Raw genomic sequence first — 19,358 nt, forward strand, 5'->3', positions numbered from 1 at the left:
ACTGTCATATGGATTGACTTGGCATGAGAGGACTCCTTGTCTCAGTGTTTCCTTTCCCTCCCCACCACCTGCCTATGGCCAGAGCAATCACACAGCCCCAGACCTTTATCCCTCATGAGTCCTTCTTCACACTCCATAGATGGTTGATAAATGGATAGAGAAACTCCTCAGAAGGTCAGAGAACTTGCAGTGCAAAAACCTACTCAGTGCTCAGTGGCCCTGTCCATGGCCCTGTTCCTGGCTCTGGGGACAAGGTACTCCAGAAGTGTCAGCTGGTGATGCCTCCGGTGGAGATGCCTCTCACTGACTGGTTGGAGATTTGTCCACTTATTCACTGATGTCCCTCAAGCACAGTTCATGGTGAGCAGCAAAACTAAGATTTCTCTTCTGAATCTGGATGCCTCTTTCTCTCTCTTTGATCAGGGACGGGGAATATTTGCAAGTGGGAGTCCGTTCCCAAAGGTAACCCTGCCAAATGGAAAGACCTTCTTCCCTGGCCAAGGAAACAACGCCTATGTCTTCCCAGGAGTGGCACTGGGAGTCACTGCCTGCGGAGTCCGGCACATCTCTGATGATATCTTCCTCATGACAGCAGAGGTTTGCAACTGGCATTTAACTAATATTTTAAGAAAAGATAATAAGAGGCACATGCACCTATTTCAGGTGTTTTCAAGAACCTGGCCCAGGGCAAGGAATGGAGTGGAAATGGCACAGCGTAGCAAAAAGCTGCAGCCTTTTTCCAGCTCAGGGAAAGTTCAAGTTTCCATTGCAGGTGCAGGAGCCATGACAGGATTCTCCTTCTCCACAACTGCTGTCCTAGCACAGCACCTCCACCATTCTGGCTCCACTTTGAAGTCTGTAATGAAATGAGTAGCGCATGTATTTTGAACAGGTCACAAGTTCCCACTTAGAAATAGTCCGAGCTCTGATGCTGCTGAGGTTTCAGCCACATACCATATGCTAGGGAATGTGGTATGTGCTTGAGTCCATCTCTATAAACTAGCTTGCTTTTCTTTCTAGGCTATTGCTGCTGAGGTGACTGAGCAGAATCTTGCAGAAGGAAGACTCTATCCCCCCTTGGGCAGCATCAGAGATGTGTCTCGCAAAATTGCTGTGAAAGTGAGTACTTCCACTCTTACTTCCACTTTCCTTGGTAGGGAGGGCAGGAATTGCCTTGGCGTCATTTTTGCTTAGTGGTTTTTTTAACTTATTCTAAAGCCTAGAGTAATGATTCTCAGGAATTCTTCTAGCCAGAATTGCTGCTCTGATTTCTTCCATCATTAAATCTCAAATGTGAAAAATATATTCTCATTCTGGGTGCCTCAGCTCACACAGCTCTGCTTTATTGCTTGAAGCTGTGAGAACTCAGCACTTCAAAAAGTGATATTTAGAGTCAAATTCAAACATGACACAAGTTGCCAAAAGATTTTAGGTTCCAAATTGCTATTTTGAACCTTTCCTCCTCTATTTAATAGGGGCCTAAGTAACTAAATACTATTTCAGATCTGGGATTGTTGTCTAATTATGGATTTGGTTCCCTGTTTACATCAAATTTGTAATTCCCATTCAGAGACACCCACTGAGAATTACATTGGCCTGCTAAGATTACTGATGGATGCATAGCATAGCTGAGGAGCTTAAGGGTGCAAGTGGAGGTGGTTAAAGGGCTGCTCCCCTTCAATTGCACACCCCAACCATTTTGCCAGGGCTGGGGTGTGCATTTCTTACCAGCCAGTAGTTGCAGGCAGCTTCCATTCCCTGTGAAGGCCTGAAGTGCAGCTGACTCAGAGTATTGCACAGCGAGAAAAAAAGCAAAAAAGGGCACAATTCTGAGAGAAGGGAAGAGGGAAAATACAGCCAGGGCCAAACTGCAGTTGGTTTCAACTTCATAACATGCCAATGTTACCAGTTCACTTTGCTTATCTTTTTGCAGATTGTTGACTGGGCCTACAAGCAAGGCCTCGCTTCTTGGTACCCTGAGCCAGCAGACAAGGAGGCCTTTGTGAAACAGTTCATTTACAGTCCCGATTATGAGTCGTTTCTTCTTGATGATTACAGGTGGCCCCCCGAAGCCATGGAAACACAAAATATATAAGGTTTTGCGAGAACTGTTTTCTCATTTTTGCCATCAGATCCCATGTCATTGCTGATATAAATGCACCTCCAGGCTTGCAGAATGGTAAAAGTAAATTAATCCAAGTAGTTTTTTATTTGCTGCTTCTTTTTCTCTGTGGGAACACGTCAGTCGAGAATAAAACAGATTCCAAGCTGGACAGGGGATACTCCAAGGAGAGAGCTGCAGCCCATCTCTGTCAGTCAGCACTGCATATTGCTGACTGCTTAACATACTGCCTGTTCTCAGCTCAGCTGCCTTGGGATAAGCTACCTGGGCCACCTCAGAAGCACATAGTTCCATTCCTAGTGGAAGTGCCCACAAGAAGTTCGGACCCCCACTTCCATAGGTGGCAGCTGCATGCATGGTCATCCCTCACACTCGACAGCCACACTTTGCCTGTGGCTCTCTGGATGTGATAGGAAGTGTGTACATTGCCCTGGGAGAGCTGCACACTTGGGGAGCACTACCCTTTTCTGCTTCCAAAGTCCTTGATGTTTGGTGAGTTTTAACCAACCTAAGCTAGTGCATGGGTCACACAGCCTGGCACTGCCATCTGCCACCCACCATGGAAACAAACTCCAAAACCTCTCTCAACCCCATGGGGACAACAGACTCCCTCCCCTCCGCAAGTCAGGTGGCTCTCCAAGGGAACAAGAGTCAAGGGACCCACGGGGGATAACCAAGCTATCCCCGAACCCAGATACAGCCATCACATCATTGGTGCATCTCCTGCTGGACACTGCTAAGGAAGCACTGCAACCAGCCAAGGGCCCTCCACAGTCTGTCTCTGTCACAGAGTTCCAGGGAGGCCTCTCCCAGCCCTGCAAAATTTTTATGCCCCACTGAATACTGTCCCAGTAGAACGACAGTGTTCCTGACCGTAACTGGGATAGAACAGAGGGATTGCTGGCAGCTCTTCCCTTCCCAGTTCTCCCTGCTCACACAGAGCAGGCCTGAGACTGGTTACCACATATTCTATTTAGTGTCTTTAAGTGACTTTTTAGTACCAGGAAATGCACCTCATCCCTTTGAGGATGAGTCATAGTCTCCCCAGTGTGCATATGCTTGTAATGCCAGCATTTTTCATGCTCCTCCCATAGATATGACTTGTCACCTAGGCTAAGGAAGGAAAGACAAGACTGTCAAGTTTCAGGTTCAGGGAGAGACACCGACAAATACTCACATTTCCTGAGCAAGATATCTTGAAACTGACATTTCCTTGCCTTTTCCATGGCTTTTGGAAAGAGCTCTGTTTTTGAGAAGGGAGGTAGAAGGGTGACAAATTCTTTCTTTTGTTTCAGAAAGATGCCTACACCGCTTCTCCTTAGTTCCTCCCCTCTTCTCCTTCCCATGCATCTCCCCATTGCTCAGCTAAAGGTTTGACCCTTCTGCGTGTTTGGCTTGTGGGCTTGACAGCTCAAATATTAGGCAAGAATGAAAATAAAAAGGAAAACTCAAACACATGTGAAGTGATCCCCAGAGCATGTGGCCCTGTCCCCACATAATGAGCTCAGCCCAGATCACTGTTACTGTCTGTGTTTGGTTAATGACTGTAGGCAGCTAAGTACCATAAAACAGCTTGCTCACTTCCTGGCAGTGGCAAGGAGAGAGTGAGAAGTGTAAAAGTAAGAAAACCACTGGGCTGAAATAAAAAGCAGATTAATAGGTGAAGCAAAACCTGCACACACAGGCACTCCCAGGAGCCAACACGCACATTACTTGTTCTGTTAGACTCTTTCTCCATCCTTGCTTCTCCCTTCTTTTCCTTCCATCTGCCCCACAGATGTCTGAAAAGGCCCTTTCCCACAGCTCTCCCAGGTGCTACATAGACCTCAGTCCTGGAAACAAGAAGACAACAGGATCTAGTCCTTGGAAAAAGTCTCCCTACAACTCCTTTCTGACCAGTGGGCATGCCCTGGCACAACCTGGCCCAAGAAGCTGAGAAAAAGGGTCAGCAGTGACAAAGTCAGCAGCCAAAGACAGAAGAAGAAAACATTTTTACTTGGGAAACACGCAGCCAATAAGCCATCTGGGAAAGGTGTTCTTTCTGCCTGAAACAGCCAAACCCATTGTCCCTGGCCTCTGCAGGAGACAGCTCCAGGTGAAACCATTCCCAGGAGAGAGTTGCATTGCCAACCAAGGCAGTGAGCCTTGGGCTGCTGAGGCAGGAAGCTGCCCTCTGTCAAAAGCTTGCTCTCCTCAGCATCAGCCCCTCTTTATTAGCAGCAGGAGCTACTCCGTGAGCACCTGCACCTGGGCAGTAGCACTGCCTGGCTCTGTGCAAGGGCAAGGCACAGCTGTCTCAAGCAGGAGATGAGTCAAACCCACAAGGGGAAGTCAGTGGCAGTGGCCTTTCAGAGCACTTCCCAAGAACCCATGGCAGTGCTGGTGGAGTGGGACACACCAAAGAGAGGTTTCAGCAGGTGGCCAATGAATCCAAGGTGCAGAATTTACAAATTTTGCAGTAAAACACAATTCCGTGGAAGAACAGGAGGACAATGTCCTTACAGTTTAATTCAATGCCTGTTTTTTTTTGCCAGACTGTAAGACAGAAAAAGCAGGGTCTCTTGAGCACAGTGCAGTACAATGTTCTGAGGAAGGCAGGAACAGGCAGTGCTATATTTATGTCACAGGAATGCAGTTGTCCAAGGTTACTGAGCCCCTAGCTCCTGTGGCAGAGGCCATGGCTGTTTTGGGGGAAATCTGAAACTGCCTCCCGTGCCTGGACCCTCTCCCTCTAAAACTATTCCCTGTGATCCTGGAAATAGCCTAGAGACTCTTCTCCTCTCTTGCTCTCTATTGATGCTCCTTCATGAAACATGAACACTAATGACACAGACACATAGGAGGTACTCTTCCACTTCCCTTGTGTCCATCTCAGACAGAGGTCTCCATCCAGGCTCTGTCCCTTGCTGCCCTTCTGGCATCCCACAGGAGCCCCATGCTGGCAGCAGTCTGCAGACACGCAGCTGGAGGAGTCTTCTCCTCAGCCTGTGCTCCCCGCACGGTGAGGCGCAGTGCAGCCGAAGGCACGGGCTGCAGGGGGACGGTGCGGGACAGCGCGGCAGCCCTGAGCTGTGCGGTCAGCTGTGCGCTGACAGGGGCGCTCAGGGGCAGGCGTTCCCTCGGGACTGATCGGCCGGTACTGACCGTTCACAGACAGGCGTCCAGGGTGGGCATCCGTCTTCTCTTCCCACTTCCATGAGACACTGCTGGGTGGTCCAAAATGCTGAGGTAGATTCCTAAGGGGGATTTTTGTTGGGTGACAGGGCAAGAGAGGAAGTGATCTTGTGTAGGAAGTGGTCCTGCCATTGGTTCTGCTCTTCTTGTGCCTGACACAAAGATGGGTTTTCCTTGAAAAAAAAAGCCTTGCCTTTCCTAAAGCCCCAAGACCTCCCTGGCCTTGGCCAAGAGAACAAACAGGGAGTGATGCCAGGCTACAGGGACAGGTCAGTGAGCAGCTCAGGAAGAAGAGAGCCTGCTGAGCCAAGACAAAAAGCTGCTTGGAGCAGGATGGCGGGTCCACCTGGGCTTACTTGCAAAAAGGAGAGGCCATTCAGGCAACTGTTATATTGTGGTACTCCACACATTGGCTTCGTCCTATACAAAAACCTGTGGAATGGGATGGGGGATTGATAACCCATCTTCCTTTCCCAGTCCTGCAAATAAATACATTGCAAAACCCTCCACCTGGTAGCAACTCTGTTGTTCACTAAGCCATGGGATTTCTTCCTAGGAAACACTCGGGATGCACTTCTCTGCTTACAGCTGGACAGCTGCAAGAGGGCAGCACTGACTCCTTGGTACTGGTGAGAAGGGTCTTTTGGTACTGGGAAGAAGACCTCTGCAGGAGAGGCTTCAAACAGAACAGCAGCTCCTCTTCAGCCTCCCTCAAGAGTTCCACAGCTCTGCTCTTGTATCTGTGTTCCTGCAGGGCTTCCTTTCTCTTTTCCAGTTGCCTTCTCACACGGATGCTTCACACAGGGAGAGAAGGCAGCAGAAAACGACCCTGTCACTTGAGCTCTCACTCCTCCTGGTTCTGCCCGCCCTCAGCCCCTGGGGCAGGCAGCACAGCCCCTTCCACCCGGTATCCATGACCAGCAGCTCTGGGGCAGTTTTAGCCCACGGCACTCAGGCTGCTGGAGGACAGCAGGAGTCAGAGGCTCTTCCTTATCATTACCTACGAGAAGCAGCCAGACATGGAGAGCCAAAGCCCACAGTCTGGCAGCGTGCACACTTGTTCCCTCAGGTATCCTGCTGTCACGTCACTCTCTCACAGTGGGCACACATTGACCTGGTCAGTGACTTGCCAGAGCAGCTGCCTCTGTCTTCTCCAGGGGCTGAGGAAGTGCTTTGCACTCCATCTGAAACTCGTTCTGTGCTTTTGCTTGCCCTGTAGCTGAAGAACCTGCCGGGAGACACCGCATCCTGCCTGCGCTGGTGGGGCTGGAAGGGAAGGGGAGGCTGGGGACAGCACACAAGTTGGGTGGGACACTTTTCTGGGAGGGAAGGCTATGCCCCCTCTGGGAGCTTCCTTGCCAAAACCCGCGGCGATGTGTTCCCACCGTACATGTAGGATGCAAAGTGAACCACTTGAGGGCTGTAGAGGACTTCTATCCGCAGCTTTTCCCTAGCTGAGAGGCTCCCGTCGGTGGTAGCTCACATTTTACCGGGACTTAAGCGGGGGCAATGAATATTTTTTTCTTGTCCAGTCTTGTACAAGAATAATGTCCTGCAGAGGGAATACTTACTGGAATCAGAGTTGGTGGCTGCCTGCCCTACAAGGCACATCTCCTAGTAGAAGAGACTAAATCAGTGTAGGAAAAACTCAAGTTGAATACTGTAGGACTTTTAGCTGCTGTCTGTGTTTTGTCTTCTAATTTAAAGCAAGGATAGTTCTAGCAGCTCATTTTGGGTTTCTCCATCTGCTCCCAATTCTTCTCTCAGCAGCAGGACATGTCTCTATTCCTAAGTTGTTCTTTTTTTTTTCTTCTTTTGAAAAATGAGGTGATTTGAAACCAGTGATAAAAATAGTATAGATACAAGAAAAATATATCAATACAGGTAATAATGTGGCAATATTAATACCTATTTCAAGTTTAGAAAGGATCATTGCGGCATCCAAACATGACACTAAGCCTGATATCTGAATTACCTCTGCCAGGAAAAACTGTTCACTTCTCTTTGCCTCACCACTCGAGTCTCTCATCTTATTTAACAAAATTGTATCTTACTTATAATCCCATCTGGTCTGGATTAGTCATTTGTAGGTAGCATTTGTTCTGTAGTAAAACATGTTCTTCCTTCCCTGGCAGGGCTCATCTATTGGCCTAGACAGCACATTTCTTGGAGTTGCCACAGGCTGTAGCACGGGCTCATCCAGGAGCCAGCGTGCAGCTCTGACAACCAGAGGGGCTCTGAACACTACAATAAAAGTAAATTATATTGAAGTCAGGGCCATGCTCCTCTGACCTGACTTTTACTTCAACCCCTGTGCTTGATGTTCTGTCAGCTGGCTCTAGGCATGAAGGATTATCTAAGCCATAAAAAGATCATCACAGACTTTTGGATAAAATTCAGGCTGTCTGGCCATCACCTTTGTACTTAGCACACCAGGCGTGTTCTTACAAGCAGTGACACCAAATTAAGCCTCTACTCTCTAAGGCGTATTCTGAGGTTTCTTCCTCACAAGCCTTGACTTTGTGTGCAAGTGGGAGACATTTGTTTTGCTGGCACTTCAAGGGTGCACTGACCTTTCCATCCTGAAAGGAAAATCTTGATAAAATCACTAATTAATGACTGAGTTTGAATCATTTGTCCCAGATATGTGGATAAACAAAGAAGCTAAAGGTCTGGCTGTTAATCAGGAAAGAAAGGTTTTTCTTCATAGAGCAAGCTGTTCAAATACCTAAAATGGTGGTAATTGATTTATATTCAATTATTGGAGTGCACAGAAGCAATTATAGCTGTTCTTTAGAGTTCAGTTCTACAGTGAAGCGTTTCTATGCAAAAAATTATTCCTTATTAGTTACCTGCTGGTGAAAAACGGTGGTAGAAGGATGGAATTTCCTCTTTATTTAGACTTCATACCAAATTTTACCCCTCTGATCTCTGCTTTCTGTTTATTGAGAATAACACTGCTGTTTACTCCAGAACTAAAGAATCTAGCTGCCAAACCAGTGACAGGGAAGAGACTGCTGGAATGGGAGGGGAACACTGGCTAGTATTATTGAAATGAGATCTGCTAGAGTCCAGCTCAGCTCACAGTCACCCAGGTTGTGTTCATGCAGTCAGCAGTCAGAGCAGTAAGTGTTATTTTAATCTGTAACTCCTGCAGCTTGTTCTGGAAAATCACTGGAGTGTCCAGAGATCTCACAGATTGACTGTGAACCTCAAGCACCTTTCAGAGCGCTCAGCCTCAATACCCAAAGAAGCACTCCAGCTAGCTTAGGAGCTGAACACATCAAAGAGACATGGGAGGAGAAGGAAGTATGGATGTCGTGCTACGGGAGGGTCCAGGATAGCTCTCAAGGAGTGATATCTCCATCCGAACCCAGAGTAGAGATCTGAGTACACTCGGCACAGGCTTGAGCTCTTTACTGTGCAGTTTGGATGACAGAAAGGGTCATGTCTGCTACGTCATTGAAATGAGTCATGGGGATCAGTCCCTATAAATTCATCCTTCGTTGTTTGGTACAGAAGAGCCTGTATCACATTCTGCAATTAAGAAAATTAAAAGAGACAAAATCTGGCCCACTGCCTCTCCTGTGCCACTGTCCCTGGTCCAGCAGCTTCTCAGGCAGGATTCTTTTGTTTGAAGAGTATCTTGGCAACATCAAGTTAAAAAATCATTCACTTAGTTTTCACCACTGTGGAGGTACACAGAGGGTTGAAGCAGTGGGCCTGTATCCTTTATAAAGCTGAACAAAAATGAAATTTGTAACAATTATGCCCTGCTTCTCCAACAGAAAGCAGTCTGTATTCCCTATATTCTACTAATAGCTGTAGAGCTATTAGTAAAGTGATACTACTGTACCCAGTGACTTAGGTTTAACTCACTCCCAGTCTACCAGCAGATTTGCTTCTCTGAGCTGTGGCTGAAACAGCTGAGCTGAGCTCTGGCCATTCCTAGGCTGCCATGCAGCCCCCAGTTCACTCTAACTCTTTCTCGAAGATGCATTTGGGCACTGATCATAGGTTGGAGTAATGGAGGCACAGATATAGTTCCCTTCAGCACACAGCTAAGGGGAGGCACCTACAGCAGAGGCAGAGTAGAAAATGGGGACAGTCACCTCTTCATCTGGCACAGCAAGACGTGCCAGAATTTGTTCAGCAGAACCTACAGACTGAACTACAATTAGCTGCTAAGGCTGAGGCAGTCTAAAATGCCCACCAGGAGACATCCTAACACACAAAACATGCACTAACAGAAGCAGCAGAACCCATTACTACAAAGCTTGAATCCTCTCATCCCTCCCTTACTACTGACAAGTCCACATTTTCTTATATGCCCAACATTGTTGCGGAATACCTAGAAGGAGCACAGGGTTAATCATGGAGTTTTAGCTGCCTCTGGAAGAGTGACATAGATTGTATAAATAAGATGTTATCCCCCATTTCAGAGAAGGAGAGATGAAAGATCATTTGGGAAATGCTGCATATTCCTCAAATCCCACACCAGCCAATTCAAGCAATTAAAAATACTTCCCATTGACAGCAATGCAGTGATGTCGAGTCTGTGATCTCTGGACAACTGTGAGTCTGTGGGCTACAACCTGAAAAATAAGGCTTTGACAGTACATTTACCTTTCATATGGAGGGGATCCAAAAAGCTTAAAAACCTACAGGCTGGTGAAGTAGTTCTTTGCCAGCAAGAGAGGGGATAATCAAGGTTACGGTAAGATATTGAAAAATATCATAAAGCAGAGAAAATAGTTCTCCCCTCACCTTCCATATTCATAGCATCACCTTTCAGCAATCCTCTGCCAGTCTTTACCCACACAGACTTTGGGAGAGGGGGTCACTGTAATAAACTGTATATTTACTCTTTTATGTAAATGTGTTACAAAAACCATTGGATTTTAAGCAACTGTTCACAAGTCTCTTCAGCTGACACAAAGCTATCCTAAAAGCATTCCCAACTCTCATTTCAGAGAGGTTCATAGTCTTGAACTCTCACATTCCCAGCTGAATTTCTTGCACATCACTACGGAATTGCTCCACCACGTTTTTTCTCTCCCGTTGCCAATAACTGCAGAATTACCTTCAGTTTTTGCACTGTTGCCAAATGCAGTTTATTTAAAAAGTCAGAAAACAAAAAGAGTTTACAATAAACTTCTGTATCTTTTTTACTAACATGATTTTATCAACTATGTAAGCTCATCCCACGTGACCAATCATCGATGGTCAGGCTGTATTAGAGCAATCCCAAGCTCAGGCCATGAAATAGTTAATGAGCCTGTTTTAAAAAACATTTTCTGGAAGTTGCTTTGGGAAAAACACAGATGTTTAAGTCACAAAATCCTGAGATGCAGTAGTCACTATTCACGGTGAACCCTTAAATCACCCAATAAATCACCACTAAGGAAAAGTAAGATTCCCTAATTTAAAAAGAGAATGAAGGGTTCTTGTCATTCCCCTTTATCAACTTTGACTGCACATGAAGTTAATACATGTATGCTTTATCATCAAAATCTCCAGTAAAATTAGGTAATATGTGTAAAACACACCCAAAACAAAATGGAGCTTAGTGTATCTGGGGAACTCAGTGCAGGCTTTGTAAAGTGAAATAGTTTGGTAGTCTGACCTCGATCCAACCAAACAGCACTCATTTCCTTTCAAAGGGACACGCTTCTTTTAAGACAGAAAAGCTAAAAAGAATCAGCTTTAGTTCATTGGGACAGACTCCTTGTAAAAGTGCATCAAAAACCCCAAAATATCTTGCGCAATTACAAAAGTTTTCATTCTTGCAGATTCTTAAGATGATGCTCTTCAGTGTTTCAGAGGAGAAAACAATTTCTCAAGGGTGTTTCTGAGTGAGATTGTTAGGTGATGTTTTCAGTGCCTGCACTATTCAAGCTGGGGGGGAAACAACCAACAAAAAGAGCCCACACATGCACAAAGGAGATCAAAGATGCAGCCTCACTAGATGGCAACCCCTGGGCTGGTCGGGTGCCCTCACCGCCTCCAGAGCGTGGAGAGGGGCTCCAGTGCTCCTCATGAGTTGCACAGAAGTCTTTTGTTTGGTCTGTGTTGTCAGCTCCTTTCCAGCCTTATTGGACTTCTCATGCCAGGTACTCCTCAAATACAAGTACATCTTCTGGCAGAAATATAGCCATACTTCGAAGAACATTGATGCTGGATTTCTTTTTTTTTTATTTCACTGCAAGCTCCTATAAACTAAACATCCCCCTCTGAGGAACTGTTGCAGGATAGAGGCTAAGCTGAAGAGACATCTGCAACTGCTGCTCAGTCAGGCTGACTCCTGAATCCTGCTCCCAACTTCTTGCAAACCCACAAAGAACCCTTCCAACCTGGCAGCACTGGGAACGGGCTGCTACGCCAGCCTTGTACCAGCCCAGCTCTGCTGACACCCATGGAGCCACTTCTCCACTGGTTTTAGACAAGGTCTAAGCCAAGAAGGCTGATGATGTTCGGCTTCTGAGCACCACAGCAGCACCTATAAGGCAGCAGAACACCAAATGAGTGAAAAACATTGGCAGGTCAGATATATGGCACTTCATGGCCCCTTGGAATAAAAAGTTGAGACTTGAGGGCATTCAGGTTTGCAATGTCTATCCCAGAATCTATTCCTGAAGACCTCTTTTTGACATTATTTGAACAAAATCCTGCTGAAACCTGAGAGTCAGTGAAAGACACCTGAAACCAGAGATCAGACAGGACAGGCTGTAAGGTCTATTAGGATTAGCTCCCCAGTTAATACACATCTGCATATTTAGCTTGTGAGATGAATACATCCTAAGTGAAGAAAGGTTTCTTTCCTTAGCAGTGGCTACTGCATTATCAGCATCCCCCTCCTTTGTCTGTTCTGCTGAAAGCACAGATCTTGGGCACACAGCTCAGATAAGAAAACTGGGCAAGATTATTAGCACAGCACCGTCAATCTGAAATACCCCAAGCAGCTGCCAGTATGTGTTGCAAATTCACATGTGTGAAGCAGATGCTAAACAAACAAAAACCCAAACAAAACAAAACAAAACAAAACAAACAAAGAAAAAAAAATCTCCACCTGAAATAACAAATAATCCCCTAGCTAGTCTTGCCTAGGTAGTCTCAAATGCAGTTAGGCGCAAGCTCTGCTGGGAGCTGGCAGCACACAGCTCCCGAATGCAAACTGGGAGGTTTGCCAAAATGAAGAAGGCAGGACCGAGCTTGCAGAGTAGGACATTGCCCCATCATCAAAACCAGCAGCAGGGTAGGATTAACCTAATTTGTAGCTACCTTGGCTGGACAGGCTGCCCAATTATCCTCATACACGCTCTTATGAAGCTTAGTGAAATAAACTACTGCAAAACCGTTCTTGAAAAGTGCATTTCCTTAACAGCACTCAGCTATCAAGACGCTGGAGTGTTGTGGACCTTCATCCACCGTGGCTCCTTTGCGTACAGCTTGTGGAGCCTTTGGGCAGCTTTTGAGGAGGAAACTGGCAGCAGCAGTTACAGCTCTTGCTGTTTAGAAGTAAAATTAAGCCATTTTCTGAAAAAAATTACCTCAGTTTATTTCCAAAAGATTTTGCTTCACCTCTCCACATCTTGACCCCAAGTGCCTGAAAAGTTAAATCTGGGTTGAAGAATGAAGAAAACTGCTTTACATTCCACATTATCTTTTAAAAGGCAGAAGGCACAAGGATTTGTCACCACCGAAGGTAAAACCCCAAGCTGATCCGTATGTGGATCCCGTTTCAAAAACAAACAATCCACTTGGGGCTGGCAGGGAGCCAGACTGCAGGATTGCCTTTGAAAACTTGCATCTCAATAGGAAACCTCTGAGTATTTTGATCTGTTTTCATAACTGTAACAATTTTCATCCCTTGGATTTGTAGTGTATTATTGCTCCTTTCTTTCTACTAAGTTACAGAAACAGCCGGTACAAATGAAGGCAAAACAAGCACGGGTCGCTGTGGATAAAATACGGCATTTCAAAAGATTTAGGAAAGACAAAACCCACTGCCCGTCTTAACTCCTGCCAAGAAACCATTACAGAGGATGGAGGCGCGATGAAAGCCCCCTGAACGGAGCGTTTCAACGGCAGTAACAAGCACAGATCTCGGATCTATTGTGTAGCTTTATTTTCATAGGACCTATCATAGACTCTTTTACATAACTTAAATGATTATCAAATAATCTCCTGTACATAATGAGACCGAGCCGCATTGCTTTCTGAGCTTTGACACATTCCTGGAAGAAATCCAGCAGTCTGTAGGAATCACATGGCCACAGTGGTTACAGTAAATTTTTGTCCCGAACTTAAGCCATCAATTAACTTACGTATCGCTTTAAACTGCCGTTTGCAAGATCCTGCAAGACGTTGTTAAAATTTCAGGACACTGAGTTTTGGTAGCAGCATTTTAAATTTTGCTTCACTTTCATTTTCTTGCTTTTGTGACCTCAGCTGAACACCTGCCAGCACTTGTGATGAACACGAGCCTGGGAAAAATGTTAAACGCACCTCAAGTGTTGACGTGAGCTTTAGGCTTAGACTGAAATCACTGACGAGCGGTCACCACGGCCTTTGAGGAGCGCAGCCCCCGTCCCCACATCACCTACAAGTACAGCAACGCGTCTGCCTAGAGCCAGCCAAGTCCTGGCCTGGAGGACGAAAAAGGGGGGCACCGGCCGCTACAAAAACACCTGAAGGAACCCAAAGTTTCACATTTTATTTGCAGCGTCCCCCAAAAGGCAGGAGGAGGCGACTGGCAGTGCACAAGGGTGGATCCTGCGGGGGCCGTGGCCGCGGTTTCGGGTGTGCGGAGCCCCGTACGGCCTCCGCGCTGCCCCAGCGTCCGTCAGCCCCGCGGGCGGGCTCCGGGCTCCGCTCCCCGTCCCGGCAGACCCCGAGCCTCGCCGCCCTACAGCCCGGGGTAGCCCGCGCGGTGGTACCCAGCGCCGTAGTCGTAGGGCGGCTGCGGCGGGGCGAGCGGGCACTCTGGGAAGAAGGGGGCGAACCCCGCGGGCAGGTGCCCGCCTGGCTCCTCGGTGCTGCCGCCGCCGCCAGGCACCGGCTCCGGGCCGCCGGCGTAGAGCGGGCGCAGCGGCTCGGGCGGCGCCTTCCTGGGCGGGCTGCAGGGCGCAGCCGGGCTCCAGGGCGGCTCGGGGTACAGCAGCCCGCCCAGCAGCGGGTGCGGGCCGGCGGGCAGCGGCAGCTCGTACAGCCCGTGCTCCAGCCCCAGCTCGGCGGGCAGGCGGCCGCCGAAGGCATCGGGCGGCGCGGCGTGCTCGGGCAGCAGCGCGCCGTACTCGGGGCAGAGCAGCTCGAAGAACTCGGACGCCTCCGCGGCGCCACCGCCGCCCTTCTCCGGCTCCTTGGCGGGCGGCCCGCGGGCGGCGGGCGCGGGCAGCGCCGGCTCCGTGAAGAAGGAGGGAGGCAGGTTGCGGTCCCGCAGCGGCACCTTCCGCGGGCCGCCCGCCGCCTTCTCGCCGCCGCCCGCCTTGGCCTCGGCGCCGCCCGCCGCTCCCCGGCCCCGCTGCAAGGAGCCGAAGAGGGCGGCCAGGCTCTTGCTCTGCAGGCTGCTGCCCGCCGCCTGCGCGGGCTCCCGGCGCGGCGGGGGCCGGGTGGAGCAGGCGGCGGGCGGGCAGGAGGCGGGCGGCGGGGCGGCGGCGGCGATGATGCCGGTGCAGCGCTTGATCTGCTTTTGCAGATACTTCCTGTGGTTCACCTTCCGCCGCGACTTCACCGGCCGGTCCAGCGCCAGCTTGATGTTGCTGGAGGCCGAATCGATGAAGCTCAGCAGGTCTCGGGTGGCTTCTCTAAAGTCCCCCGCGTCGCCGCCGCCGCCCTCGTAGCCCTTCTCCAGGTCGGCATAGCCCAGGAGCCCGCCGGCGGCGGGGAAGCAGAAGGACAGGAGGTGGTGGGGGCTGAGCAGCGCGGCAGGTGCGGCCATGGCCGGCGGCGAACGCCGCCGCCCCGAGCTCCGACGGGCTCCGCGCTGCGCCGGGCGAGCGGCGGCGGCGGCAGCGGGGAAAAGGCGGCGGGCGGGGAAGGAGGAGGAGGGATCAGAGCTGGGCTGGCCCGGCCCTCCCTCGCTGGGTACCCGGGGGCCGGGCCGGCTGCACCCACCCACCCATCGACCCGAGCGGCAACACCGGCCGCGGCGGGGCGGGATGACCGTCAGTCCCGGGACGGAGACACACCCTCTGGGACAGGTACACAGGCATCCCCTGAGCAGACACATACAGTCACTCCGGAGCAGGTGCACAGCATCCCCCAGACCCCATCAGTCCTGTCCCCAGTCCTGCAGCTGCTCAGCTGGCAGAAAACGTGTTCCTCACCTGGGGTCAGCCCGGTGGTGCTGGGTCACCTGCACGGCTCTGGGTGCTATGGCATGGGGACATGCTCTTGCCCTCACGGCCGCCAGGATGCACAAACCAAAATTACTTTGTAAAGGGTGTTTTTTTCCAAGCTCATTAGTAGGCACATTACACGGAATATTGTATGTTCCTAGGCAAGTCCTGAGAAAATCCAGTGCTGTAATCCAGTAGAGATTTTAAATTACTAGGGTGCATTCAGTTAAAATCACAGAATACTGGAATTGTTTGATTTGAAAGGGACTTTAAAGATCATCTAGTCCAACACTCCTACAATGGGTAGGGACACCTTCCACTAGACCAGGTTGCTTATGGTCTTGCATGGATTTAGTGAGACAGCGGTATAAAACTATCACGTGGAAGGTAGAAAAATTAGTGAAGTGGCTCCTGAAGGAACTATCTTGTCTTTTTTGGGGGGGGAAAGGTATTTTTTCTATTTTCCTTCAGAAAACTCTTACATTGATGCAGAACAACCCTCAATTCAGCTCTGGATTTATTTGCAGTGATTTTATACATCCAAATTTGAATAAAAATTCATATCTGGTTGTGAATGAAATAAAGTGAATTTTCGTGGTCTATATAAATTCATGGAGCAGTTTTGTACTGGAAAATAAAAACAGAAAGCAAAACTCTGCAGAAGAAAGGGAAACAGGCTCCTAGGATTGTATTTGGTGGTAAAATGGAAAAATCAGCCAAATTCACCTCACTGTGGTTTTAAACACTTGTTGAATGCAAAGCAAGTATTGCAAGGAGAAAAGAGGAGAAAGCACATATGTCATGAGAGGAAAAAAAGGCTCAAGATCCTCTACAAAACAAAAATGCTGATTTTCTTGATCTCTCACCAGCATCTCAGCAGGTCTCAGCAGGGTCCCAGCGGCAGGCAGAGCCTTGCAGTCCCAGGCACAGCCTTGGCTCTGGTGCCAGCAGATCTGGACCACGTGTCTTTTGCAAAACCTTTGCAAAACAACTGGAACTTCCCAGAATCACTCATCTGGGGAGTTGCTCTGAGTACAACTGTGTAATTGAAGCAAAAAAACCCTAGTAGGCAGAGGGCTATGGGAAATCTATATATCTCTCCATCTCAGAATGAGTATGTCTACACAGAAGGTGGATTTAAACTACTTAGCTCGAATACAACTGATGGGGATTAGTGACCTGAGCTGTTACCCTCAGGCCCTGTCAAGCCCTGTCAAGCTTTGCAGCCTGCTCCAAGCTCCCTTATTGATGGGGAAATGTAAAGAACAACATATATATCCCCTGTGTGCTCCACTAGATAGTTTTGTATCCACTGTGAGGCTACTTCAAACTGCACATGGGTCTAGAAAACGGGGATTACTATTCTTTGCTGGATGTACAACCAGTTTGGGACCCTTTCTTATGTAAGCAACGTGAAATGACTCAAATAGAGCGGCAACGAAGTTGTCCTCAAATTAGTATCCGCTTCAGCATTATAGCAGCAATATTCCAGCAATAACCCTGTCTAAAGGGTTTGTTAATGAGTCTGGGTGGTATTATATGCAGAGTGGCTAAATATCCGGTGGCTTAGATAAAAAAGAGCTGAAAGGCCTGGCTTCTCTTCTGTAAGGCTGAATTCATTCAATTAAACAGCTTTGAGAGCTCAGCTACGGTTTAGCAGGAGACTTTATTACCTCCTAAAACTTGGAGAGTATTAAAACAATTGTCAGGCATGCAAAGGAAAGTTTGCATTCACTTGTGCTAAGCAGCCAAATTTACATATTCTCAACCCAATCTGGAGATTTAAAAAGCCTTCATAATTGCATTAAACATGCTTATTCTCTGTGTTCTCTCAGGCAGAGCTGATTACCCCAAGTTGGGCAATGCCTGGAGGGAAATTTGCTAAGCCACATGATGTCAACAACTTGCAAAGAAACTTGATTTTTTTTCAAGAAAATAGCAGTTTGGTTATTTCTGCAAAACATCTCTCATTCCCATCAACTGTATGAGTGAATGCTTTTCTTCTGCCTCTTCTCCCTCAGGATGCTGATGCTCAGCCCATGCAGGGTGACTCTCAGGCCCCACCAGTGATCTATCTCAGCTTGCTGGCAGAGTCTAATGTCCAGGAAGTGCTGAGATCAGACCCACAAAATAATCCCAACCCTAAGTGAAATTTTGGACCAGAATATCCTTGTCCCTCCACTCTTCCCCCATCTGACTGAGGTGAGTGAAGTGGCTGCAGAAGTACTTCCCTCCTCACAAACCTCCATCCCACAGGAGAGAACTGAGCACTCACTAAGGAGCTCCAGGGGCTCTATTGCTATTTTCTTGCCCACTTTTGTGTAGGATGTTTATCCGTTTTTTTTTCATTTTCTTGCTCATTGTAGTGAGCATCATCTCAAGCAGTTTTGGGAATTAAACCAAGGCTTTCCAGAGCAATGCCCTTGGCACCAATCTTAGCCTTTTTTAGAGAGAGTGGCAGCACAGTCACTCAGTGAAGCAAAGGGAGCAGTGACATGCCGTGGTCACTAATGCTTTGCACAGGATACAGACTGAGCTCACGCCCACATGATCAAGCCCTTCGCAAGAAAGACAATTTGTTATCCTTACAGACCAAGCTGTCCAGAAAGAAGAGAGCAACTTAGAGAAGCAAGGAAGCCTTGCACATCTGAGGGCTGTGTTACAGTGCCAGCACTTGTGTGGAGCAGTCCCTCACTATAGACAGTTGCAGAATCTCTGTCTGCCCTTCTGATGCTTGTGGGACTGCCCGTCTCAGTGTCCAACACCAGGATAAATCCTTTGCCATGCAGGGGCAGGATCCCACTAGGATTCAGCCTGAAGGAAACATCTCATGCTGTGCATCATCACTAAAGGAAGTAGATTCAGGTTGATATAAGGAAGAAATGTTTTACAATGAGGGTGGTGAAACACTGGCACAGGTTTCCCAGAGAGGTGGTGGAGTCCCCATCCCTGGAAATATTCAAGGCCATGTTGGATGGGACTTTGAGAAATCTAGTCTCGTTGAAGATGTCCCTGCTCATTGTAGGGGTGTTGGAACTAGATCTTTAAGGTCCTTTCCAACCCAAAATATTCCATGATTCTCTGAACACTAGCAAAACCTTCCCCTAGAGAAGGCAAACCAAATCCAGCACTGAGCCCAGCCCTGACAATTCACAACACTCATTTTCCTTTCATCATGGCATCAGGAAGGCAGCGTGAAAGTAAGAAAATCTCTGTGACAGGGGAGGGAAGACTTTTTTTTTCTCTTCCTGGTCGTATGGCCCATATGGTTGTCGAGTTATGGGAAAATCTGGCTGCCCAAACAGGTGTCACCACTCCCAACCTACAGTCTCATTTCCTGATCGTGTCTTAATCGGCGAGTTGGTTGTGAAAGTTGATTTCTTGCACATTCTTATATCAGTGGGAATTTCTGCCCTTCCCTGACAAGTATTATAGGCAGCCTTTGACATACAGCCCTACAGGACCTAAATAGGCTGCTATTCTTTCCCTACACTGAAAGGGAGCTTTGTGCCAGGGATTCATTAAACTGCACTGCACAGCCCTTCATAAATGGGCTCAATAATGAACAGTCGATTTAACTGGAAAAGCTGCTGGAGCTGTTAAATTAAAGGGAAATAAAGTGCACTTCAGGCTCAGTCTGCCAGAAGAAAATGTTGACCTAAAAAAAAAAAAAATCTTTATTTTACTCAATCTCTTGCAAACAGGCTAATACTCACAACAGT

General features: G+C 48.1%; 2 protein-coding genes across 4 annotated transcripts in view; one reads left to right on the forward strand and one right to left on the reverse strand.

The window, feature by feature from the left end:
* The window catches only part of ME3 (malic enzyme 3), a 118,781-nt gene extending 116,579 nt beyond the window's left edge, over window positions 1–2,202 (forward strand). For all 3 annotated transcript variants that reach the window (XM_051779252.1, XM_051779250.1, XM_051779251.1), the window contains 3 exons: window positions 424–597; window positions 1,021–1,119; window positions 1,934–2,202. In XM_051779252.1, the coding sequence (XP_051635212.1) occupies window positions 424–597; window positions 1,021–1,119; window positions 1,934–2,095 (435 nt within the window). In that variant the 3' untranslated portion in view covers window positions 2,096–2,202. The remainder of the gene's footprint in view (window positions 1–423; window positions 598–1,020; window positions 1,120–1,933) is intronic.
* Window positions 2,203–13,407: 11,205 nt separating this feature from the next.
* Window positions 13,408–15,346, reverse strand: FAM181B (family with sequence similarity 181 member B). Its single transcript, XM_051779280.1, has one exon. It carries the CDS (start codon window positions 15,234–15,236, stop codon window positions 14,205–14,207), a length of 1,032 nt encoding a protein of 343 aa, XP_051635240.1. The 5' UTR covers window positions 15,237–15,346; the 3' UTR covers window positions 13,408–14,204.
* Window positions 15,347–19,358: the final 4,012 nt, after the last annotated feature.

The sequence above is a fragment of the Manacus candei genome, unplaced genomic scaffold (genome assembly GCF_025592945.1).
Source record: "Manacus candei isolate 608988 ecotype Guabito, Panama unplaced genomic scaffold, ASM2559294v1 h1tg000014l, whole genome shotgun sequence".
NCBI classification, from domain to species: domain Eukaryota; kingdom Metazoa; phylum Chordata; class Aves; order Passeriformes; family Pipridae; genus Manacus; species Manacus candei.

Bases quoted from the DNA above. Each gene is read 5' to 3' on its own strand.
- FAM181B (XM_051779280.1), bottom strand. From the start codon at position 15,236: ATGGCCGCACCTGCCGCGCTGCTCAGCCCCCACCACCTCCTGTCCTTC.